Below are 27,539 nucleotides of genomic sequence, written 5' to 3'. Positions count from 1 at the left end.
GCTGATAAGGTATCTAAATTTGTTCAGTCTTTTGTGGTAGAACCGGTGTTATAAAAGCTGTAGCATTTGCTTGGCTAAGTGAGAAAGATCGCTCTCTGAACTGCGAAGATGAAGGGCAAATAGTGAAGTGTATAGAAATTAGAAGTAACTAATTTTGAGGCGAGAAAATGAATTATTTTCTGTGGGGGAGCGTGTTAAAACCATAAGGGCGAATACGCTTTTTTTTTCGCAAAAAAAAACGCCATACAACAGTCATACACTGTACATGGGGTTTCAGTTACACCTGACTAATATCGCCTCAGTCATTTTGCACGGCTCTACAAAAATTGCCCTGAAATTCTTGTATGACCGAAAGAAGTGTAAAAGAAGGCTTTTGTGTAGCCCACATCCAGAATCAGGTGAATGACTTGTGGAAACAGCATAATCAAAGTGCCATACAACTTCAGTTATAACAAGGTGAGCAAATTGATTATACAGGACGCGTAATAGAGCATGTCCGTGATTTTACGTCTTAATGTATTGTCAACTTATTCTTATTACAGAAGCTTCGTGGAGACCCGTATAGTGTTTATTTTACGGAGTGAAAATATTTTCACCGCTTCTTGCTATCTATCTATTCACCGAAGAATAGGTTTTCTGCCTGTACCGTGCATAACCTGAAATATACCCGAACTCGGACAGTGGAAGATCAAAGCATTGTGAAACCAATTAAGTCATCACGATATAAATCTTGAAAAATACATGTCACGTATGTTATGAGACTTTTTGCGTCTATGAAGCGCGTTACAAGTCAGCATACAACTGGTCATGTTGTTCGGTATACTCACCAGGTTATTCACAGTCTCAACACAGTAACAGTAGAAATATACGCACAAATAACTCTCTACTTTCTACATGAAGAGGGCCTCAAAAAGCCTCGTCGCCATATCCAGGAAACAAAATATTGTAGTAAACTTCATAGTAGAAAACATGAAAGATTTCCAACTGATGTGCTATACCTAGGACAGCAGTTCGAAATCCTGGCTCCCTCTTACTTAAAACCATCCTCGTCCTCATCATGAAAGTGCCCAATAACGTCTTCTTTGCAGTTTCTTGGGCTCAATGATTATGGTGATGATTGCCTTGTTGAATAACTGTCAAGAACCCTTTTCTCACTGCGAACGGTTTCAGGAAGTATGTGTGGGCTCTCTGCTAACAGACAAGTATAAACAATATATACTAGCTCACCGATTTTGGTGTTGGTAAAATTTATGAGGCCGCTCGCGTCGTTCCGCAACTGTAAACCACAGGATATATAAGAATAGGCAACTCTTTAACTTATCCTTATGAGTATAACCATAGTTCTTCTAATTTGCTGTTGTGGATTTTTTTCCACTTTTTTCACTCCTGCTGGTCCCGTATGATCACTGACAGTCGCACGGTATGCAGATCGTCGCATGGCAATACGGATATCATGTCGTATTCTCCGAGAAAAATACGGCGAGCCAAATCTGCCCAGAATTTAGCAATGAAAAGGCAGGCTCAGCAGCGTTAGAAATTGGATGTGCCCTCAAGCATATTAAACAGTTTGTTCCTCTCACAATACCAATGCATGTAGCAAGGCACATATCGTGCAAAGCATATAGTATGCCTCACTATGAGTCTGTAGCAGCACAATTTTTAATAGAATTACTATTCACCCACTTAGTGCAGCACTGAAAGAGGTACGATCAAGGCAATTTTAAGGCTACATTTGAATAGACAAAAGTAATCTAAAATCACAGCGGCTTCTTGGAGAGGAAATTGTGGAGGCCTACGCTATCTAGAGAGAGCGGCTGCATAGCATTATTCAACCATCTCTCAGTTTACAGGAGAAGGAGATAGCTTTTCAAAAGGCCAGTGAACGTCGGCGGGCGCTCAGGTCACAAACACGCGTTGACTGACGTGTGTAACGCTCTGTGTACGTGCGTCCATACGAACGTGCTGCAACGCGTTTTCCTGGCCACAGGTGTTGGAGCGGTGCGAAGTTGGTCATGCCGAACCTGGACATTTGCGTCATGCTGTCCTCGCACGATTCCCTCAAAGGTGCATGCTGATGTCTCTTTCCCCTCACCTGCAGCATGCTCTCCGCAGCGCCAACAGATGCTGGTCCATCCGCCCGCTCGCACACACTTCTCTCTTGCTTCACCCTCTCCACCACCTGCAGCGCTCGACCGCACGTCTAGCAAAAACACTGTTTTGGCTTGTTTATCTCCGAATACACCTAAACAAAACTTAACCCACCTCAAGTGTTATCGCGTTTCAAGCAAACGTTTACTCTAGTGAAGAATACACAGAGTTTCGCTAACCGGATAGACGCCGTGCGGACCTCTGCCCGTTTGCATCCCATCAGAGTTCTCTTCGGGGAGATGGTGCTAGTTTTCTTGAAAGCTGACGTTTTGTCGAAATAGGTAACCTTCTGAGTGAAAGAGTGCAAAAGTACCAGATAGAGATCATTTAAATGTCTAGATGACTGGTTATAAGAACTTGAATAGTGAGAAGGAGCGGAAACATGGACCAATATGTGTGCAGCATTGCACCTCCACAAAAGTTTCCGGAACAGTAACATATTGGCAAGGTTGTCATGGGAGACGTTCCATACGATTATGAGAGGTGCAATACACTCATCCTCTACAAACACAACAAAGTCCAGATTATGCTAATGTTATTTTCAATATGCCGTGGGAGCTTTCTTCCTTATCTGCTTCCTTCAAATAAACACATGAAGCCCCCCTCCCCTTAGCTCAGCCTCGAGCTAAACAATCAGGGTGTAACATTTTAATGTAAATGTGGTAAAATATCTTACCAGAAATGCAATAACTTGTAAAAAGACTGTTTAGACTAAACAGAAAAACGGATCAGTGATAGCGCTTATCGCTGTATTACCACAAAAAGATGCGGCTGCCACAAAGCGCATAATTGCAAGAGGTACACATCTATCTCTATATTTAAAACATGCCTTATCAATTCTTAACAAAGGTGGAAATTTCAGCAGTACTTACTTAATTTTTCATTCCTATGAGCTCTTATCTAAAAAAATTTATCATGGGTTTGGTAATGATTGCACCTAAAATATTGATGTCAGTTTGAATATACTGCGAAGGAACGGGTTCCTGCGAATGAGCTTTAAATCAGGTTCTTTTAAAGAAGACCTGCGGCATGCGTTCAGTTTTGCTATAATAAAAGGTGGGGAACCCTTAAGGTTTGCCTCTAAAGGTTGAACGCAATCGCTATATTTGGTTCCCAGTGCGTGGTTTCAAAATTTAGTGTTCGAATCGTTTTAGGGGCGAAGCTTTTTAGGTTCTTGGCAGTATGTCCAATGTCGTCTTCATCGTAGTAGACACCTCTTGTTTAGTTCTCATAATGTCCACTGGATGGTGGTGCATGTATATGACGAATACATGATGAAAAGATGCAAAATAGTGCTACTTGCAGTGTTCACTGGACGGACGGACAGATGAATGGACGCATGGACGCACGGATGGGTGAACGGACAGGCATACGCTTTGCCCCCTCATCATCTTTCACTCGCGTTTCGGTCGTGTGCTTTCGAAACCTCGTCTGTATATTTTATATTTACTGGTTCTGCCCTAATAAAACTTATTTGTCTTGTCTTTCCACTCCATAAATACGCTGAATTTTTTAAGCTATGCACCCACTAACTGGTTTTAAGGGTGCTGTAGCGGCTGTCTCTTTTGTAGTGGGTGACTAGCTCTTGACTCGAAAATTATCGTGATAAACCCACGCTCTAACGCCCCATGGCAATTTACTCTTGTAACCCACATTATCCCGGCAATACTTCATGCTGTGTTGTGAAGCATGTGTGTGTAGCAGGCGTATGCTTCTAAAGCACATGCTAATTTCACTGCATCTGCTAGCCCAAAAAGCTATATTGAAAATATTCACAAGCACAGGCGCGCCTGTGGTGTAAAACATTCGTTTGCCACACAAGTGACCCGGGTTTGATCCCTACTTACACCCGTAGTTTTTCATTATTTTATTTATATTCTTCTTAAATTCTTGGTCACAGAAATATGACTTTTCACTGACAACAAACGATGCCGTTGACAGCTTTTTGGAAAACGAGCCATTTATTGCTTGATTGATTGATATGTGGGGTTTAACATCCCAAAACCACCATTTGATTATGAGAGACGCCGTAGTGGAGGTCTCCGGAAACGTCGACCGCCTGGAGTTCTTTAACCTGCACCCAAATCTGAGCACACGGGCCTACAACATTTCCGCCTCCCTCGCAAATGCAGCCCCCGCCGCCGGGATTTGAACCCGCGACCTGCGGGTCAGCAGCCGAGCAACTTAACCACGAGACCAGCACAGCGGGGCAGCCCTTTATTTCTATGACGTTAAAAGTTGTATGGTCCTTTAAGTGTTTTATGGTATTCCTACAAGGCAAAACTATCTTTGTTTTCTTGTTCACTGTCTGTAGTGATCCCACAGCGTCAATCACTTTTTTTGCACTGCCTCCGTGATTGGAGGGTTTTGAAGTTTCTTTCACCTCACACGGTTTTGCTATATATTTAGGATGGACCAAGGTTCGACGAAGAGATGATGCCATGCAACGAAGTCTTCATGGGGTACCCGGAGATTTATTTCACACTGACATCCTAAATTCTGGCGGCATGTGAATTAGCAAGACCACATCACTTGATGATAGTTATGGCATGAGCTTCAGGTCACCACTGCATCGGCCAGATTTTGTGTTTGCGCAGGCATTCAAGATTTTCGCCTCAAAACCAGATAAACCTAAAGTGTCTCCGCTAAATAACACAACATTGCTCTGTTTCAACCCTGCTTGACAAAGAAACACCAATATTCCGGAACATTTTGTTTTCTTTTTTTACAAAGAAAAGAATGAAAATAACACCATACGTACGATGAAATAAGAATCGAGTAATAGGTGGATCTCCAATTCCTACAATGTTGGGATTCTCAAGTATTTGATCCCATCCATCACGTCTTCTCGGACCACTTTCTAACAAAGATTAAAAAAGAGTACAAAAAGGTAAGCAACTGAGAACGTCACAGCAAAAACATTTGTACGGTGATATTGGTAATGTGAAAGCGTGTCAATATTTGCATGCATTTTCAAGCTTTTATTAGGCCTCCGTCCTAAATATGGAAGTCCCTTTTTCCTACTCAGTTGCGTCCTAACTCTGTACAAGACAAGGCTTTTGAACCGCTAGGTGGACGAGTTTTGTGAGGTCTTTTATATGCTTTAATCAGCACGTGCTCAAGTATATGACATATTATTAACTAAGTGCCTGTTTCTGTGACGAATAGAAATCTCAAAATATAATGCTTCTTGAATGTCTAGGTCTATAACATCGCAATTGCTGATGGTGCTCAATGATTTGTTTTTAACAGCCTAATTTATAAAACTATGTCTTGCCTAGAGGGATTAGAAACTGTAATTTAGGCTCATTTTCATTCTAACTAACGCTTAATATTCAATCAGTTGGGGTAGTTCGTTTGACTACAGAGTTGAAAGGTCGCGCACAGCACACAAAGAGACAAGAAAAAGCACACAAGAACTAACACAGACTGGCACAGTTTTAGTCCCTACGTGGCTTTTCTGTTCTTTTTTCTTGTCGAGTTCATTGTTGGTCTTTATTCACTGGAGTTTAAAAATGCAAAGATCTGACTGCACCACAAAGTTAGGTAAAGTGAAAATTGATTGAATTTCCTGTGTCAATTATCTGTGTTGAACTTTGAAATTGCCTATATATATATATACCAAGATTTATGCGTTTATCAATCATTGTATCGTGAATATCAGATTTTTTTATTCTGATCACAGTTCAATTGAACCTGCCGGAAGCATGTATGCAATGCACGGTGCAGCCCACGTGACCATGATATTTTAAAGAACCACAAGCACAACGTATTGACACGCTGAGAAATGTGATTCAAGCAGATATCAAGCAACGCGAATGCCTCATTTGATTGATTTATCAGTAAAGTTTAACGTCCCAAAACCACCATATACTTAGGAGAGTCGCCGTAGTGAAGGGCGCCAAATATTTTCACCACCTAGTTTTTTTTAACATGCAACTAAATCTGAGCACATGGGCCTACAGCATGTTCGCCTCCATTAGAAATGCAGCCACCGCAGCTGGCATTCGATCCCGCGACCTGCGGGTCAGCATTCGAGTACCCTAGCCACTACTCCACTGCGTTGGGGCAACGCCTCATTTAAGCGAAGCGGTGATGAAGATAGAAGGCGGGGGGCTGTGCCCACCTCCAATAAGGAAATGCGTACTGTGACTAACTGGGCGTGGTAGGCCACTGTGATGTGTTAATACTCAAACGCGAATACCAGAATGATTCCTTGACTGTTTGATATGTGGGGTTTAACGTCCGAAAGCCACTATACGCTAATGAGAGACGCTCTAGTTTGGGGCTCCGGAAGTTTTGTTCACCTGGGGTTCTTTAATTTGCACCCAAATCTGAGCACATGGGCCTGCAGAGTTTTTGCTTCCATAGAAAATGCTGCCACTACAGCCGGAATTCGATTTCGTGAAATGCGCATTAGCATGTGGATGTCTTAACGACTAGCCCACCGTGGTTTTCCAAGCGAATAACAGATAGCGCATGCCCTTGTGAGTTTACTACCCTCATCCGAATGTTATTGTAAAAGCTTTGGGAGCAGAACATTAACCGGAAATCGGCAAGAAGGAACATTTTTGCTGCTTCTGTGCTATGGCACCCAGTGTTGACTGTTCTTCCCAGTGGGAATGCACCAAGCATGAACACTCCTCTGGCTGCTCATCATTCTGCTCGTTGCTTGGCTGGCGCCTCCACTTCCTCACATTATACCCTCAACTTCCAATGACAAGTGTGGGAACTCGTCATAGTAATGAGTTCACGTCCTCTGCAATCATTCAGATTAGATGCATGGTCCATTGAAAAGGCTACATGCTCCTAGCTCCCAGTGTAAGCTCCCAGTGTACATGCTCCCAGCTCCCAGTGTAAGCGGTGTTGGAGCGTGCGCTCCAACACCGCTTACACTGCTGACGCACTCACATTCAGAACTGTGTTGTATACTTCTGTTCACCGGTACTTCAACTGGCGTCAGCCTTGCCGTCCGAACTGCAGTATTTCTGGTGTCGTTACTATTTCCATTGTTAGGCATCGCAGTGACAGTCTTGTGACAAGAAACCCCAAGAAATGTCATCAAAATAGACGGAACAAAATTGAACGCAAAACCAACAACACGTACAAAGTGTCATATGTAACGGACACTCTAGTTGAGAAAATAAAAGAAACGAAAAGTCGTCGGACGACCACAAGCACTCTAAATGTCCTTGCTTCTCTTTTGAGCCTCCATTTGCAGGCCTAATCCTATAACATGAGTATATACGCACCAAGTAGCTTCTTAGCTCCCTCCTATTCTTGTTAGCACTGTTTTCTCGCCACCTCAATTTTCCAAACAGTCTGAGCACCTCAGCCTTTCTCCCGTCACTTGTGTCGTCCTCTTTCGGGCGTTTTAATTTTTTAAACAATGTCTGCATCACCGTTGCACTTGACGTCGGCTACTTAATTTTCTGTACGTTGAGCCAAGTCCTGCACCTTTCAGCAGTGATGGGCAAGTGCTGGGTCCCCTAAACAACGCCTCCTTAATTCAATGACAGTGCAAAGGGGCACTTCTCAACGGGATTCGTCAGTTTGTTTTATTTGAAAAAGTGGTCCTGATGCAGTGGTATATAGAGAGTTGTACTGTTCGCGTCACATTTGCGTCCGAGCGCTTTCCCCCGAAGATGCGATAGACTTGTTTCCCACACCAATACCATATAGTCTGTCAGATTCACTCTTTTGTGCTTCTTCTTCCTGGCTCGAAACAATGCCGCGGTCTTGTCACAAAACAGCGCATGCAGAAACGTTGAAGAGACGCTGCCCCATTGGTTGATTTCATAGCACCACAAGCGGTGGCACGCTATCTCAAAACATCGTATATGTCACCAAGCCAGCGTGACTTACAACACTGTGAACCTGAAGAATGCAAGACGCCGCCCCATGCATATCTACACAGAACAAAAATTACTTCAGACGACTTCCATCATGAGGCACTGCATGAGGGGCTACTTTCCCCCTTCACCACATAGCACACATAAAGGCTAGGTGATGGAAGAAAGAGGGAAAGGGCCAGAGGAGAAGGTGGCAAACAGCTGGATTTGGCGCATCTGGCTGGTGTTGTTAAAATGCAGAATACGTTGCCCTAAAGCACTTAGTGGTAGCGGCGTCACTCAGTGTCAATAGCATCCGGCCTCTCTCAGTTTCTCCGCACCCGTTTCCTGTTCACAATGTTCGCTTTTGCCCTACACATCCTTGACGTGCCCATCGATGTTCTGATCTTGCTGCAACACAAAATTGCGCTTAGAGATATTGTTGCCAGTGTCACCATCATGAAAAGGGGCACTCTTCTAAACACATTCATTCTTTAACTCTGCGCGTGTTGTTATGTTCCTTTTCCTCTTTTTATTCACCTAGAAACGCAGGCGTGCATATGGTTTTCTGTCGAAGGAGCCAATTTTTACTGCAAGGCCCCATCCTCTTTGTTGCATTGGCCGAAAACTAAAGCGAATGAGACCTACTTCTCTGCAGAATTGAAAAAAAGTTAGAAATTGCTTTTCAGCAAGGCTTGCCTTTGTTCATGACTTTCCGGTGCTAAGTCGAAAATCATACATTTCTTTGAATGCAACATTCGAATACATATTTGTCCCCACTTTTGTCGAAAAGATGGATAGCCTTAAGGCTTCAGCTTCAGATATGACGCAAATGGTGCAATTGACTAAATATATGAGTGTATTTGTGCCCCCTCCAATAAACATTTAGCAAGTATGAGTGCACTCGTGCTCGCTTAGCACTTTCCCACATGCACCACGCCCAAGTATTCATCCTAGTCGTCATCTTTTTTTGGTCTATCTTTCATAGAAGCGGTTTCCTCTCCACAAAATCTAGTGTATTCTGTGCTTTCATTATTCACACCGTAAATTGTATAATGAGGATTGATAAATTGATGTTAACCAGGATAAGTGTGAGCAAAAAATATTTAGGATCCTCAACGGGATTTTTTATGAAAACAAAATTCCTCAGTAGTCAGCAAAACAAAATAGTCAAAGATAGTTAGTAAACAAAGTTACGAAACCATTCTGCTAGTATATTTTAATGTACAGTTTCAATCGTGGTGCATAACTTTGGGCTATGCAAACTTGCTGAAAGCCAAGGATAGGGAAAATTATGCAAATATATATATATATATATATATATATATATATATATATATATATATATATGCGGATATAATGCATACATATATATATATGCAAATATATATATATATATATATATTATGCCACATGGTTATAAGTATAAAAATAGAATACTCAATGTTGGGCCAGCTGTTCTTCTAGTCATCTTCTTTTCCTACTGTTTCTCTCTAGGTGCCTGTCGTTGAACATATATTTATTCATTTTATTTTCCGGTGGCTCGTTCAATCAGCGAGTTTAAAATTTTTACAATGCCTATCTTCTAAACAGTATTACCTAATTCAGTTTCTCACTGCTTTGATTGTGTATTTAGGCAATATAAACTAGACAACATATTTTATAACTAACCTCTCCCACCCCTCGAGTGCACTCTCACTGCGTACTTCCTATTATCATGAGCTTTTGTGGCTGGGAATGCAAGTTCGTTTGCACTTCATACATACATTAAAAAATTCAAAGACATAAAATACCACCTTCTTCAGGTATTCGAGGAAGAGATGGTTGTGGCAGCCTCCATCGGTTTCCCGTACGTCTCGGATGCTCGTAAAGTGGATCCTTTGCTAATATTGGCAAGAGAGCAATGTAAAGCATAAATAGTTTTATTTAAAGAAGAATGCCACCACAGGGAAACTCATCATTATTCACCGCTGGAAAATTGCTTTTTTAAACAACTCAGCTTTTAGGCACTTTATAAAACACATATAGAGCCGGGCGTTCTTTTGCGGTTTTTGATATAAATATATATGAGCTCCTAATTCAGTCAGAACTCAAGAGCAATCGCTTGCAGTGAGTGAGCGAGCTTATTGTTTTCTGCAATTTTTAAAAGAGCTGAAGAGCTTACTTTTTGCTGCCATTCAGACTGCTGCTAATCATACTAGTGCCAACAAATATTGGTTGAAAGTGTAAGTTCTTCGTTCATAGCACGTTCACTCTTACTGCATTGTTGCCACGAAGCGTGATGGCGACAGCTGCCTTGATTTATTTCACCATGCTCTAGGAGGCCTGGCTGCCACTTCTTTGAGGAAGCAGGAGAACTAGACTTTATGTCACAAATCCAACGCAATCCCGGATCATAGCCACATACGACATTGCTGTGCAAATTTCTCAGTGCATTTCTTTGTTTTCAGCTGAACTCAAATTACCTTCAATGAGAATTTTTATCTAACCCACTGATGTTGACATGATTTCTATTATTTTTATACTCGTAGTCCAACCTAAGCCCACTAAAAAAAAACTTTTGTAATGTTGCAATTAGGACAGACATTGTACAAAAATGTATGCCGAACTTTATATTCTTCGTGGTATATTTCGCGTGAAATTTGTCCTCTAGCACGGCAAGGAAGTACGGTGCAGAATGTTTATTATTCAAGACAGCCCAGCCCATTGTCTGTTCATGATCTTCCTATTTGTATCATTCTCCATGACGTAGGTGTTTCTAATGCTGTGCTAATTGAAAAAAAATTCACTCGTTTTTTAAATGAACTCTTGTCCACCACACGTTAGAAAAATATCCAGCAATTAGCTGGTCGTAGTTTGTACATTACTGGTTCAAAGTTAATACATTTTTAAATGCTTACGTCATTTCACATGTAGAGGTCCGTTCATACTTAGACTGTACAAGAGCTATGCTTTGTGCACCACCTTTCCATTCACAGCGGCAACGATGTACTTACGTGTTGTAAAACCTAGTGCAGCCACGCAAAGTTCTAGGACAGGTACATTGCATCATCTGCTGCACCACGGAAGCAGATGATGGCAGTGTGTTAGTGGCTATGGCATGTTCAACAGAGCATCAGAGCACTCAGCAATGTGTTAATCTTAAAAGTAGGCTCATGGAATCTCTAGATTTTGCATATGGCAGCAATCTGTGTAATGGGCAGCAGGCTTCAAACCACAGATAATTATACACGCTAAATGTCTTTGAATTTGCTAATCACGCATTACGTGGCTTTCAGCTATTATAGCAAGTAACTTGTGTGCCTCTTGTTGTGGGTAAGCTTTTTTATATTGAGTAAACGTTTGTTTAAAACGCAATGACACCGGAGGTGGGTTGTTTTTGTATAAGTTTCTTCGCAGATCGATCGATTTGTGGGGTTTAACGTCCCAAACTTTTCTTCGCAGATAAACGAGCGGGAATAGTAATCTCTCAACTCAATGTGTGGCCAAGAGTTGCGGACGATGGATAGAGTGAAGCGGCAGAGGAGTGTGTTGCGAGTAGGAGAAAGGGCCAGCAGCTGCGGTGGGTGATATCGAGAATGTTGTTCATGCGTTGCTAAGACTTGACCGACTTGGTACCGCTACAACACCTGCGGTGATGGGGTTGTATGCAGATGCAGTTGTATGCACACAATTCTGCCTTCTTCATTATAGAATGGACACATTTGCTGTAATATAGATATTGACGTTGCGTTGCTCCATATGCTACATCTTAAGCAAAACTGTATATTACTCACCTCGTAAGCACGCGTTATGAACGAGTCTGCTCAATGAATGCAAAGGCAGCCGTCTACTTAACGCATGGCTCAAAGCAAAACCAAGCGAGACCAGTTGCTATTTTCAGGCTATTTCGTATTAAATTTACGCCTGAAATTATGACATCAGCAAGAATACTTTTGAGTGATAAAATTTGTGATGTACGCAAAAAATTGTGAATGAATTCTTCATGCTTGAGACTCTTAATGCACCATTACTTGTGACGTTTTGATGTTTTTTCTCAATATTTGATTGTCCATAGACAAGAATCTGCTTCCTACTTTCCCGGAAATGCTATAAGCAAAGATGCCCTTTGATAATTTCAACTTCGACTCAAAACTAAAGCAATTGTTTTGATATCTACATCCCGTAAGTGTCGGAGAACATTCGAAACAAATTGGCATATATTTATATATATATATATATATATATATATATATATATATATATATATATATATATATATATATATATATATATATATATATTGTAATGTGGAAGACAAAGACAACAACCGTTCGATGAGGGTGACGATGATAAGTCTTTTGCTTTGCTGGCACTCGCCCAGAAAGGGGGATCGCCCAAGAACCGGGTAGCATTATCGTCAAGTGGGTTAGTTACGCATTTGAATCATTAAAAATAGTTTCAGTATAAAACAAAAACAAATTTCAAAAATGTATGAAATTGCTACACGAGCTAGCAGTCAGGAATTTAGTTAGTCACGGAGCCAGAAATAATAATAGCAATTGACGAACAAGGTGATTGTTTTGTTTCAATTATATACGTACAAAGAGCAGAGCAAATCTCCCTGCGGCTATAACCTAATGTAATCCCTACGGAAAGTAAATTTACTATCACGTTTATTTTTTAACCTAGCTTCTCAATTGGTTCGACCAGGTATCTTTTCCTTTGATAAAAATATCGGTGACAGAATAAAAAGAAATGATATAATGATTCTAATTCCTTGCAAAAGAGACATAACGGGGATGCTGTGAGTCCAGCAATAATTCAGGTGTGGAAATCTGCACCGTACTATGGTTATTGTAATTTCTAATTGCCGAGATACAGACCACTGTTTGTTCCAGCAAGATCTTAGATTTACGAAGTCTGTGACTTTATAAAATGACAGTTTTTCTATTTCCTTGTGCAAACAAGGATTTCTATATCTGAGTGCTGTTACATAAGCAAAATCAGGTAAATGGGTAAGAGTAGTCCGCTTAAAGATCCTTTGGCTAACGAGTCTGCCATCTCATTTGGATAAATCCCGCAGTGGCCGGTACACATAGCACGTGGAAATGTCTCAGGTTGGCAGGTAATAAACTGCTAATCATACTCAACAATATCCACCTTTTTGCTGCAGTTATTGTAGTGCGTGCTGAGAGAAAATCAGTAAGTATGACTGCTTCTGATTTACTTACAGAAAGTGCAAGGAGTGCTAGAATTATAGCGAATAATTCAGCGATTATTTTAAGCGTATAATCTGGTAATCGATCTGAAGAAGACAAGTCGAGAGAAGTACAGAAGATGCTTACTCCAGCCTTTTTGTTCAATGCAGATGCATTCGTTGCAATAATGTTGTTTCTGAACAAATGAGTCAAGTAATCTTGTAACTGAATATTTAAATATCGAAGGGGAATTTGTTTTGCATTAGAGAGAAAATTTCATCAAATTCTATTTGAAGTTTTGATTTAGGAATCTTCATTGAAGAATTCTGATAGATATTTTCATTCAGAGGTTCTAGCAGCGCTTGGACGAACCTAACCTGAGAGAAGTCTAGTCTAAACCTTAGGGTTCTGAAGAATGCCCTTGGATATTGAATAAAAACATAAGACGCTTGTCTCAGAGGCGAATGGTATATTTTTCGGACAGTTTGAGCTGTGAGTATTCTAAACCGAGTTAACAAAGATTGAAGGCGCGCTTGCACATACAAAACCTTATTAGCGAAGAATTTGGAGAGTGCAATACACAGAGAAAAGCATCTCTCTAATGTCTCATCTTGTATGCCGCGCTGCGAGAAAATATTATGCACCCGAATGCCATACTAGACCACACATACATCTTGTAAATTATTATCAGTGAACTCCTTTGCAATCCAATTTTCCTGTTTTCCGATTTTCGTAACCACCTCAAAGCACGTGACGCTTTACAGCCAGCCTCATCTATGTGGCTTTTTTAAATTTAGCGTTCTATTATATACAATGCCTAGGTACTTCAGGAAATCAATCTGGGGAATGCGCTTGTTACAATACTTCAGAGAAATGTAGACACGATTTTTAAAGAGAACGGAATGCGAACTTTTTTGACATTCAATGACATGTGGATATTGTCCAGTCATGCTTCTGGCATGTTCTTGTACTTCTGTTATGCCTGATACAATGAGTGCAGAATACTGTTTGTTGCAAAGAAAGCAATATCATCTGCATACACGTAAACTTCAATATCCCGATGAGTTCGATTGGAATTAGTAATATATTGAATAAAACAGAAGATAATACCGAGCCTTGAGGTACACCTCATGTCTGCCTATATCTTTTAACAGAGCATTCACCCAAGAAGCAATAAATATCTCTGTCTTTTCGAAACACTGTAATCAATGATGTTGAGTATTTTGGAAAGCTATAGTCTTGCATCTGGCTTCACTTCATTGTACACTTTAGCTAAGTCTAGAGTGACTATTGCACTGTATTCGCGCCAGTGCCAAGCCAGCTGTATACAACACCCGTTCTTGGGGAAAGCGGTCCTATTTTCTATTTCATCTTCCTCTCATTCCCTTAGCTGCCCCCACGCACCGGAGCACAAGTGTTTTTTTTTTGTTTTTTTGTGTTGTCACACTTGGTCAGCAATGCGCGCGCGTGGAGCTGGCAGCAAAGTTTCTGGGGGGCAGGCTTGGCTCTATGGTAGTAGTTGGCCCGGACCTCATTGCAACATTGGGTGGCCGTCTGGCAGAAGCGTCTCTAGGACGACATTGGCTGCCTATAGCTGGCTGGTCTACACCACGGTGCGCCTCTGCTTGAATATCTCTCAGTGTGTTTTGTCATGAAAGGAATTGGCTTTGTCGCTGTGGTAGATCTCGCCCATGGTGTAGCGTTTCCTCACCATTCGTAGAATACAGTTAGGGTAGACGGCCCTGATTTTTCCGGCAAGGTCGCAGAGTAACGTGGAAACCCTGGTGTTATTCCCACCACTGGTAGTGCACTTAAATGCAGCGGGATGCTCTGTGGGGCAGCCACGTGGACGGTTGGGCTATTTTTCGAAATGAGATGCGACGTAGCCTATGGTCGGGCATCAAAACGGCAGCAGAAGTTCCTGACGTAGTCGGTCCGGTGGCTTCTGGTTAACTGTCATCTTGGAGGGAACAGCCCAAGGGCTGGTTTTCACCAAGTTTTCAGTGTCAGTGGCCTCATCCTGGCTGGGTATCAGGACTTTTTCGAAGGAAGTATCCCTCGGGAGCCGAGTGTGTTCATGGCTGAGCATCAGCGCGTCTTCTAAAATAAGCGTATGAGTCGTCTTAAAATATCGCTGTGTCACGGCTGACTTTGTTCGCTTCTTCAGAAATGCCTGTTTTGTGAAGCAGTAGGTTGTATATTTTGTTACTGGCGGTCATGGTCTGTTAAGGTATAGTTGTGCCTGGTCTGGTAGAGGTGAGCGCCTCCATATCCTCAAACAATGACGAGCCCAAGGGCAGTATCTCCGAACGAAGTTTTGGTGGCGGTATTTTCAGGTCGATTACTTATGCAAAGTCTGGACCTGCAGACTAAGACTGCAGCCACTTCGGTCAGGGTTAGCCGCAGGAAACTCCTCGCTGCATTCTATCGACGAGCTCTAACGAACGATTTCAGCCTCGAGGTGGTGCCACTACAGAGCTCTGTTTTCGGTGAAAGTCTGGTATTTGATCAAGGCACTCGGGGTCCGGTCAAAGGCAGTTATGAGCTTGGAGCTCCACTCCGCCCAGGTCTGCTGCTTCACGAATTAATACCGGTGCCACGCCGTTGCACCTGCCCGAAGCCAATCATACCAGACGTACCAATTCTGATGCTCTGTTTAGGACACGCGCGCTACATGCGCGTTGACGCTTGCCACCCAGCGGTCGGCGTCATTCTGAAGCCCGTCGTACTTCTCTGGTTTGCTGACAGCCGGTGCTGGTGGGTCAGCACGTGAGAATGCAGACATTTCCGAGTCGAAGCAGCTCATCTGGTTTCAGAGCTTTAGAAGGACGCACCTCAGATCTCCGCGTCGCTCAAATGAGCAGACGTCAAGGCCTTGTATAGTGACTGCATTCAACATGTCGTGGCTCTCACTGAGGACCGGCAACATGGCAGGGAACGGCACGGAGCTTGTTGCTGTGATAGCATTGACCGTAACGTGGAGTCGTGCATTGGTACGCCGCAGTTCTACAGCACCGTCCCATGAGGCCCCAGAATCACTCTGTTTCGCGTCCACGCATTATGCGGTGCTAGCAGTATTCACGGCGGCGACATGCACGTCCTAAGAAGTCTGAAGAGCGTCCCTTGGTTGTTCACACGTTGTAAGACGACAGGGCCCGGAAGGCAAGCCACGGAAAGCGTGCGCGACGTTCTCAGATGATAACAGTTCATGCGCATACTGAGATGAAAGCCTGTAGTCTGTCAAGTCCGTCTGTCAGTCTTAAGGGATGCTGTTCATGCTTCATCAGACATCGCTGCCCATCGCATCCCAGACATCGCAGTCACCAGACTCACTGCAATTGCCGCTTCCAGCGACTTCACGGTAATCACGCAAACAGTGTTTACCACGATGAAGTCATTTCAAGACAACAGGAAATGCATCAGACGAGCAATGTCACGCACAGCACTGCATCCGCCATTGCTTACCGACCTTCCTGAATTTCGGGGATTTCAAGACAACCCCACGCTTTGGCTGAAACCACTGAATACATTATCCCGTCACTATTCCTGGCCTGACGACATCAAAATTAAGGAAAACCATAACTGCGCTTTAGAAGAGACACGAGAATGAAGTGGACAGGATAATCGCATAACCACGACTGCGATTGACGGACAGGACTGCAATCGTCTTGTCCACTTCATCTTTGTGTCTCGTTTTAAGCACAGTTGTTATTGGCCTAGATGTAATAATAACTAGCCCCCACGATCATACGCTTCTCGACATCAAGATGTCGCGTGTGGTGAGAGAACTACGTGATCCGGCCAAAGCATGGCATCATTACGACGGCTGTAACCACAGCACTTGGACCACCTGAAGTGTAGTCCTTGTCAGCTCCATTCGCCCGCTCTCGTCCATGTAGGACGACCGGTTTATGCTAGTGTATTGGTGCCGGGAAGGTCCCACTCAAGATATCACGAACTACATCAATGAGAAGCTCTGGTAGTTTTGGGACGTTAAACGCGTAATTCTATCTTTCAGAAGCTCCAGCTTCTCAACGACTGTGTCATCACGTAGCAGTCTCCCGCTGCACGCCAGTACGTTGTCGACAGAATGTATGACGCCACTACAGTGGCATCCTGTCCTCTCAGGGGGCGGAGATCTCACCGACAGTGTTCATTCACAAGGCCGTGGAACTCAAGTAGACTTCCCGACGCCACCTCACTCTCGACACGCCGCAGCAGACGAGACCATCTTTAGCCACCTCTACGAGATGGGATCGCTGCTCCTGCGGACGTCTTTGACAAAACCCTTAAGTGTGCCACCAATCGCCGAAGTCCCGGATTAGATATTAAGTCTTCCAAACTCCACTGTTACCGGTGCATGTCGAAGAGATTGATGACTTCTCAGCGCTTTTCGATCCCGAGGCCAAACGAACGGTGCTCCACCCACGTCACGCTCCCGACGCTATTTCCCTGTGGACTCAGCCTACACTGCATGTACTTGCATCACTGCTTCAGTGGGGATGCTTGAAGCGAATGTCTGGACGACAGTGGGGACAAAATTTCTCCTAGCCGTTCCTGTTTTAGAGGACCTGCCTGCCGACATGATTCAGGGCACGGATTTCCTACCGGTAGATGATGCCCAGATCACAATCGATTGCGGCCTATTGAGCTTCAGCGTTCGTCAAGCGAGGCTACGGAGGCGCTCCTACCAACTCTGAGACGTGAGCCCTTGCCTCGTCCGCTTACCTTAAGTTTTGTACTGGCCCGGCATAATCAATATTAGCCAACACTGCAGCATATTTTCCAGGCACTAAGATGGAGTTGCAACGCACAACAACGGGGCAACACTCTGCGATATGCGTGCCATAAAGAAGATACGCTGAGAGGAAGCGTGCTGTTATCGCATATAAAGTACGCGAGATGGTCTTCGCGGGCATAATTAGGCTTTTGTAGAGTCTGTGGGCAGCGCCTAGTGTGCTCGTGCGTAAGAAGAACGAATCCATGCGGTTCTGCGTAGAATAAAGGCAGCTCAACTAGTGCGTAACGCCCTAATCGTATCCACTGCCCCGCATCGACGAGGCAGGTGCTCAAGTGCTCCAACTAGATACTGTCTCTCTCTCTCTTCCCCACTACATTTGCCCCGGTGGGTAAGAGGAGCCATCCTGGCGACTCACGGCGAAGCAAGCACAAGGGGATCATAGTAAGGTTTTAGGTGGCTGATGTGGACTGTCTCACGACCACGGCATCGTCTGTCCTCGGCAGGTGTCACTGGTTCAACTGCGTAGTTGACCGGTGACGTGCATTAAACGATGCGGTACGGACCGTTGTACTTGGGTACAAACTTTCGGGAGAGTCCGGGGGACTGGAAGGGAACCGAAAGCCTTACAAATGAGCCTACGGGAAGCTGTGAGCAGGCTTGTCTTGGTCGAGTCGTTCTTTTTGGAGACCTTGTGCGACGGACGTAAATGAACGCGCTAATTGGCGGCACTCTTCGGCACACTGAAAAAGCTCGGAGGTTGGGCGGTATTTTGAAGCATCTGGGCGGTAAGTAAGTATCGTGTCAAGCGTAGAAGATGGCTCACGTCCGTACAGTAGGAAAAAAGGTAAAAACCCAGTAGTTGCTTGCGTGGCCCTATTATACGCATACGTCACAAAAGGAAGCACCATGTCCCAATTACAATGGTCGCAGGATATGTACATAGAAAGCATATCACCGAGGGTGCGGTTAAAGCGCTCTGTCAAACCGTTTGTCTCTGGGTGATAGCTTGTAGTGGTGCGACGAATAATATTGCACTCACTGAGAAGCTCCTGGACGACTTGCGATAGAAACGCATGCCCACGGTCACTAAGCAGCTCACGTGGTGCGCCATGGCGAAGGATAAAGCTACGCAAGATGAACAAGGCGACATCACTAGCAGCAGCGGCTGGCAAAGCGGCAGCTTCAGCGTAACGGATTAGGTGGTCAACGGTCACCATAATCCAGCGATTTCCCGCAGGAGTACAAGGTAGTGGGCCGTAGAGGTCTTTGCCGATTCTATCGAACGGCCGAGCTGGACACGGCAATGGTTGTAATTCGCCAGAGGCATGACAAGTTGTTTTCCGTCGCTGACACTCAGTGCAGGAGCGTATGTACTTGCGAATGAGCGAGTACATTCCACGCCAGAAAAATCGATGACGAAGCCGGTCGTATGTTTTCAAAACGCCAGCGTGCACGTTTTGAGGGTCTGCGTGGAAGTACGTGCACATGTTGGAGCACAAATGGCGAGGTATAACAAGAAGCCATTTCCTACCATACAACTGATAGTTGCGACGGTACAACATGGCATCCCATATTGCATAATGGGGAATTCGCCGACGTAGTGCACGAGGTAGACGCTGGCGTTGCGTCACCGAAAACGAGGAGAGAAAGTCGATGAGCGATGCTATCCAAGGGTCCTTGCGTTGTTCCGAAAGCATGTCAGTGGTATCGATGCTGCCGATGGTAGCTTTGGCGAAGGAAACAGGTACAACGGCTGAAGGTAGGGGCGAACGAGAAAGAGCATCTGCGTCGGTGTGCTTGCGGCCTGAGCGGTAAATGACGTGAATATCAAATTCCTGTAAACGTAGCGCCCAACGTCCAAGCCGGCCCGAAGGATCCTTCAATGAAGCGAACCAACCGAGTGAATGGTGATCTGTAACTACATCGAATGGGCGTCCATATAAGTAAGGACGAAATTTTTGTAATGCCCAAACAATGGCCAAACATTCCTTTTCGGAAACCGAGTATTTGTGCTCTACCTTGGTTCGGGTGCGACTCGCATACGCAACTACATACTCCGAGAAGCCAGGTTTGCGTTGAGCAAGGACAGCGCCATGTTCTATGTCACTGGCATCCGTGTGCACCTCGGTTGGAGCAGTAGGGTCGAAGTGGCGTAAAATAGGGGGTGAAGTAAGGAGATGGCGTAACGTTGCAAAAGCATCATCGCATGCTGGCGACCAATCAGAGAGGTGTCCATCGCCAGAGATCAGCTGTGTCAGTGGTGCAATTATTGAAGCAATGTTCTTCCCAAAGCGGTGAAAGTAAGAGCATAGTCCGACAAAGCTGCGAAGCGCTTTCAAAGTCGTAGGCTTCGGGAACTCAGCAACAGCACGAAGCTTCTCTGGGTCTCGGAGGACGCCCTGTTTTGAGACAACGTGACCAAGTATTGTGAGTTTCCGAGCTCTAAAGTGGCACTTCTTGATGTTTAGTTGAAGGCCTGCGCTCGTGAGGCAGCTCAAGACTTCGCTGAGAAGTTGGAGATGGCTGTCGAAATCAGGGGAGAAAACAACGGCATCATCCAAGTAGCATAGGGATGTCGTTCATTTTAGCCCATGCAGGACGCTATCCATCATCCTTTCGAATGTGGCTGGCGCATTACCAAGGCCGAAGGGCATTACACTTATTTAGTATAGCCCATCAGGCGTCACAAAAGCAGTTTTCGGACGATCTTATGGTGCCATGGGGACCGGCCAATAACCGGACCGTAGGTCTAGTGATGAGAAGAATTCAGTGCCTTGCAAGCAGTCCAGGGCATCAGCGATGCGCGGCAAAGGGTATACGTCTTTAATCGTGACTTTGTTTAAACGGCGGTAATCGACTAATGAGCGAATCGAGCCGTCTTTTTTCCTCCCAAGTACCACAGGTGAAGACCAGGGACTGCTCGACGGCCGAATGACGCCATGTTGAAGCATGTCGGTCACTTGCTCGGTGATTACACGACGCTCCACAGAAGATACACGGTAGTGACGCTGTCGCAGAGGCGCTTGGGAGCTCGTGTTAATCTGATGCACAATGGTGTGCGTTCGGCCTAAGGACGTCTGCTGGCAATCGAACGAACCGCGAAACTGGTGAAGAAGTTCTGGAAGCTTCTCGGGGTGTGGTTCTTCAAGTTCGTCATCAATTGAGGGGCCAAACAATTTATTATTTTCGTAGACAATTGAATGGGCAGATGGCGTCAATGCATTAAGCTGCAAATCAATTTCACCGTCAAGGTCGAAGATGGAGGAAACGTCTAAGTCTTGGAATGTTCCAATACATGCTCCGCGACGCAAGGTTGTGGGAGACGGCAAGGGATTTGTGACAAACGAATTGGTAGCGCCCGCCGAAATATCTAGAACTGCAAATGCAACGCGAGGCCCTTTTGACTTTGGAATGTTTAGGAAGGCGCAAACAACACTGCAGGCTTAAACACATCGGCACAATATACGGGAACAAAGGCTGCGCTAGTCGGTGGTATGTCGATGTCGTCAGCGACAAACAGCTTGTTCAACGAAAATTCCGGAGACGAGGCACACAACGCAGAGAAGGCCACTCCAGCACGAGCACAGTTGAACTCCGCATGATTACGAGACAGAAAATCCCAGCCAAGGATCACATCATGAGATCACGCCTGTAGCACAACAAATTCAACGGTATACAAAACATCTTGGATGAGAACGTGGGCGGTACAGTCAGCTGATGGTCGGATATGGTGAGCACTGGCAGTACGGAGGGACAACCCCCTTGGCGTCGTGGTAACCTTCCGAAGCAGGCGGCAAAGTTTTAAATCAATTACTGAAACGGCAGCACCAGTGTCCACAAGCGCAAGGGTACGGTAACCATCCACAAAAACGTCGATGAGGTTTGACGGAGAAATGCGAGGACTTGATTCTTTCGACGACGACGCAGTTCGTGCCTCCGCAACTGCGGCATCTAGTTTTCCGCGTCTGAAGGGCAGGGTCGACGGCGCATAGGCGACAGGGAGTGACGTCGTGGAGATAGAGATCGGTGACTGACTGAGGGAGGGCGGTCGGGTGAAGAAGATTCTTGTTGACGTGCCGTGTTGTTAAAGCGCCGAGAGTCGTGCGACGATCTCTGCATGTTGTCGCTCTGAACGAGAGGGCGGTGGCGGCACAAGCGAGCCACATGTCCTGCGTAATCGCATGAATAGCAAATCGGGTGGTTGTCTGAGGTGCGCCACGGATTCGCAAACGCTGCAATCGGCCGGCTAAACGGAACTGGTGATAGCCGAACAGGGATCGGTTAGGTAACATAAGTGGGCTGTCGAGGTGCTCTGGCTGCAACGACTTGCGCCTACGTCAAGGGTGCGGCCTCCAGAGGTGGGGAACGAGCGAAAGGCAAAGCGTCCGCTACCTCATCTTGTATGACGTGCCTTATGGCCGGGGCCAGATGATCTGGGGCCAAAGGATGCGTTTGTGCTGGCTCGGGCGCACTCGATGAAATGGAGAGATTCCGAGCGACCTTTTCACGCACGAACTGCTTTTTGCAAGCCAACATGTCGTTCTGGTCTCCGAGAGTCAAGGCCGCGATCGAATCACGTTGTTCCAGAGAGCGCCGTGTTTGGGCGCGTTGCTTGCGCAATTCGTCAAAACTCTGGCACAAGCTGACGAGTTTGGCAATGATTTGTGGGTCCTTGGCTAACAACATTTGAAATGCGTCGCCGCATATGCCCTTGAGGATTTGTTTGATTTTGTCGGCTTCGAGCATCGCTGGGTTTACCCGCTTGCACAAGTCAACAACGTCTTCAATTTAGCTCGTAAAGGTCTCTCCTGGCTGTTGAGCACGCTCACGAAGTCGTTGTTCTGCGCGAAGTTTTCGCGCAGAACAACGACTTCGTTCTGCGCGAAGTTTTCGCGCAGGGCGGTCAAAGACTTGCGAAAAGGTGGCCTTGAATGTATCCCAGCTGGCAATGTCGGCTTCGTGATTGCGCAACCAGAGACTAGTGACGACGGACAAGTAAAAGCTTACACAGGTCAGCTTAGCCGCATCGTCCCAATTGTTCGCTGCGCTCACCTTGTGGTAGGTAGCCAGCCACTCCTCAACGTCTTGGCCGTCAGTGCCGCTGAAGAATGGTGGGTGACGCAGTGGCCACACGCCGGGACATGTAGAGGCGGGAACTTGCGAGGTACCTTGAGTGGAGGGTTCTTCCGGCATTGCTGGCACTGCAGGTAAGGTGCGACTTCGTATTTCCAGCTTCGAAGACTACGCAGCACCTCCACCAGATTATAAGGGGATTTATTGAATAAAACCAACTGCCTGGTTCAAAAAGCGTCAGTCGCTGTCACGAGCTACGCTATTCGTCGTAGTCGTCTTTCAGGTGCTCCAACTAGATACTGTCTCTCTCCCTCTTCCCCCCCTACACAAAAGATATGCAGGTGTTGCAGCACGTAATACCACCGCCATGGGTGCATCTCTCGCAACATCTATCGCAGAGGCCATAGAGAAGGCTACAAAAAAGGCAATGGAACGCCTCGTAAAAACATTTTTGGAAGCTTGGCACAATTGGTTTCCAATCAGCTATCTCAAATTCTAGGTGTGGCATCTACGAACGATTGCGCTCCTCAGACATCATTGGTATCGCAGCGTACGGAAATAGAAAGTGCGACAACACGTCAGCGAGCAGTTTCTCCTGAGGCAGGAACTTCCAAAACAACAGAAGACAGTGGTCTTACGGATGATTCGAAAGCATGTGCCGATATGGATTTAGATTCTCATAAGGCTCTCAAGCGAACCCATCTCCTCAATCAAAAAACTTTTCGCATAATTCGAAATCTAAAAAGTATCTATCAAAAAAATTCTTTGAGAACATGTCTAAGAAAGACTTTTTGCGAAAGGACATTTTGGGCCAAGCAGTTTCTGCGACGGTTCTGCCGTCAAAATAGGTTCACTAATCATATTACAGTGGAATTGCAGATCTATATTTTCAGCAGCCACAGACCTATCGTACCTTTCTTCACAACTTTCCCCGTATAATATATCACTGCAAGAAACCTGGCTTTCAACCAGCCAGAAGTTTTACCTAAAAAGTTATCGGCTATTTCGATTGGACCTACCTAGCAGAAGTTTAGTTAAAAAGCTACGATCTCTTAGCGTTGTGTGTCTCCAGATTGTGAAATTTTGATAGTAGACATAATATTTCCAGACGCTTCTCAATGGTCGTTTGTAAATGCATATTTCCCAGCCGGGGTGCAAGACACACGAAATCTAGACGATATGTTCTGCCTGCAGAAAGGATATATTAATCACTGGAGACTTCAATTCACATCATGTGGCCTGGGGTTTCAAAACAGATTTAAGCGGAAAACGCTTGTGGGAATGGGTTATTGGCAAGAATTTAGCTTGTTTATATTCGCAGTCTGCTACTTTTGTCCGAGGTCTCTCTAAATCTGTAATTGACTTGACATTTTAAGCTCATCTCTTAATATATGTTCGTGGTAAACTTTAGACTGTGCTACTAACAGTGACCACTTGACTATTAGTTTTGTACTGAACTTGTGAAGAATACATTTCGCCGAAAAGGCCCGCTCACTCCTCAACAACAGAAAATTAGAAAAACACTTAGGGCTACTTTTGATCCCCGCAATGACATACAAGGTGACATGAGGACTATGAGTCAGTGTGCAGTGTTAAAAAGATGAGTAAAAGACGCAACTTTTAAATTATACTCGGCCACAAGAGATTCTTTTAGTCCATGGTAGAGTGCATGAGGAGGTATAGAAAACGGGAAGCTGCATGGAAACAACTGCTGGTCAAGCAATCTCCATAAAATTGGTGTGATTATAAATTCGCAGCAGCAGACTTCAAACACAAAGTAAGTACAGCAAAAGATGGTTATAATATGAAACGACATGATTATCTTTCTAGGGCTAAAAACAAAACAGCGCTCTTTAGATTTTTAAGATCTCGAAAGATGTTACCACCCACTAAAATTATTGACTCTTCTGTTCTTTCCCCCGTGAGCTCTCTGATTTAGTAGAAAATATTGCGAATGGGCTCCAAGATAGATTTATGTCATTTATAGCACTGCATATTGCGAACCAAATGGCAGGCGAGGATTTCGAGGAGGTTACTTTAGATGAGCTGGCAGAGATAATAAGGCACTTATCTCCTTCGGAACCTGGACCAGACGGGGTACAAATGCAATGATAAAGTAATATTCGAGATTTGTCCAACTGAAGTACTTAATCTGGTGAATTTTTCTTTGACAAAAGCTTGGGTACCTGCTGAATTGAAGCTGTCTAAAGTGATTCCACTTCTTAAAAAGCAAGAAAAGGGATTCGCCTTGGACAATGTAAGGCCGATATCACTCACGTCAAATCTGGTCAAGCTAATTGAAAGAGTTTCGAATGCCCGGGTAATGAAATATATCGATAATAACGCAATATTACACCCCAGTCAAATTGGTTTTAGATCCGGTTGCTCAATATGGTGTGCGCATGTTGATTTAGAGAGCTGAATACAACTGGCTTGGCGTCGGCGTAAATACTGTGCTTTAGTTACTCTAGATTTGGCTAAAGCGTACGGTAGTGTTGAGCATTCAATTTTATTAAAGCAGATGGAATATCACCACTGTCCCAACTACATCACTGCGTGAGTGTCGGAGTTTTTAAGAGGGAGAGAATAATACTGCTTTAAAGATGGGTACTCGTCGAATAGATAAAAGCAGACACGTGGCGTACCACAGGGGGCTGTCCTGTCACCAGGTTTATTTAACATCTTCATAAGCTCCATTCCATCAACTAACGATATTCAGTTATATGTGTACGCGGACGATATTGCTTTTTTTGCAAGTAATACCGACCTTCAATCCCTATACCAGAGTCTACAAAATTATCTCAATACATAGAAAGATGGCTTAAAAATATTCATATGACCCTGAACAGTAATGAGCTAATTCCGCAGGCGAATTCCCTTAAATATTTGGGCATCATATATAGTGACACGATAAATTGAAGAAGTCAAACTGATGATGTGTACTCCAAGGCAACACGGGCCATGGGGTGGCTACGGAAGCTCGCAAACCGTTAAGCGGGTTTAAGAAGAGATGTGCTAATAATGACATATAAACTTTATCTGTGTCCCATCATAGAATTCGGATGTGTATTATTTTCTGGTAGCGTAGCATATAAAATGCGACCCCTAATACTGCTGGGAAGAGATGCGTTGCGTTTGTGTCTGGGTCTACCAAAGTTTGTTGCAAATAACGTGTTGTATATGGAAGCTCGCCTACCATCTCTGCTAAATAGGTTTAAAATTCTTACTGTGCAAGCATTCCTAAACATATACAATTCACACCAAAGACACTCCTTTTACGCTTTCATTTAAGAACCAGTTTTATTTTTTGAAACCCATTGGTCGCGTCTACACACCCTGCAAATAGTATTTGCACAAGCGCCACTAAAGCAACTGAATGTAAAAATTAGACATATTGGTCCAATACGCAACCTAAAGTCAATGCTTCGCATACAATTTGATGATATATTTCCTCATAACGCGAAACAATTGGCGTATAAGTATTTGAATGACCAGTTAGCAGTTGATGTAGCTCACCTAGAGATAAGCAATATTATTGCGACTAATGCATCTGTGTCAAAAGAAAAGGCTGGGGATGGCATTTTCTCTCCTTCTTTGGACTGGTCCTTTTCGATTCGACTCCGAAATTATACCCCTTTCATATTCGTTATCAATTTGTGATGCACTTTCTGCGGCAGTAAATGCAGAGCGGATGAATACATTTCGGCATTTAGTACCGAAAACCGTAAAAAAAACTACATTTTTTTATTGGTACCAGGCCACCGCGGAATATATTTGAACGAAATGGCGGACACTTTAGCAGAAGTATCCCTGAGTGGGCCCACTATCCCAGTTTTGCCAGAGATACGGCTTACGTGACAGCGCTAAGGTTTCGAAATGCTTGCCTGCAATGGGGAAAAGGTAATTTGGATAAATTCAAAGATTTCGAGCTTTTGAGCTATTGCTGGAATAAACAGTGGTGTGTATCTCGCCAGTTAGAGGTCACTTATACCAGATTGCGCTGTGCAGTTCCACAACTAAATTATTACCTTAACAAAGCTCGGCTCAAGGCGTCACCGCTATGCAATCGGAGCAACGAAATTGAAACAATTGAGCATTTCTTTTTATTCTGTCAACGTTATTCTTATCAGAGAAAAAGATTTTTAGTAGCCCAATTACAAAAGCTAGGAATACAAGTAAATCTACCAGTAATTTTATCACTTGGCGGAACTTCATTTGGTTGCTGCCACAGGGATGCATGCTCCACTTTATTTGATTACATCAACGCAACTAAAAGATCACCGTGCTAATGAACCCCTACCTTTTCAGATCATTAGTTTATAATTCGTAGTTATGTCTATCAAAAACAAGAGATGGTTTGACCGTTTGCTCAGCAAACATTTTAGTTTTTTGGTAGTAATAATTTTAAACTACTTTTTCAGATTGGCTTCATTTTCACTTTAGTTTCATTTAGGTATCCTGCCGCCCGGTTCTTAGCCCATACCCCTCTGTGGGTAAGCGCCATCCATCAGAGGTTATCAGCATCAGCATCAGCATCAGTATGAGCCAGGCCACGTCTCCCAATAA

General features: G+C 44.4%; 1 protein-coding gene across 1 annotated transcript in view; it reads right to left on the bottom strand.

The window, feature by feature from the left end:
- LOC142768588 (uncharacterized) overlaps positions 1-27,539 on the bottom strand; it is an 82,505-nt gene that overhangs the window by 31,760 nt on the left and 23,206 nt on the right. Inside the window, exons 3-4 of the mRNA XM_075870593.1 lie at positions 9,776-9,862; positions 4,910-5,008 (exon numbers count right to left, since the gene is read on the bottom strand). Of these exons, the coding sequence (XP_075726708.1) occupies positions 4,910-5,008; positions 9,776-9,862 (186 nt within the window). The remainder of the gene's footprint in view (positions 1-4,909; positions 5,009-9,775; positions 9,863-27,539) is intronic.

This window comes from Rhipicephalus microplus, chromosome 8 (genome assembly GCF_043290135.1).
Source record: "Rhipicephalus microplus isolate Deutch F79 chromosome 8, USDA_Rmic, whole genome shotgun sequence".
NCBI classification, from domain to species: Eukaryota; Metazoa; Arthropoda; class Arachnida; order Ixodida; family Ixodidae; genus Rhipicephalus; species Rhipicephalus microplus.
This window is presented reverse-complemented; position numbering and strand designations above follow the sequence as displayed.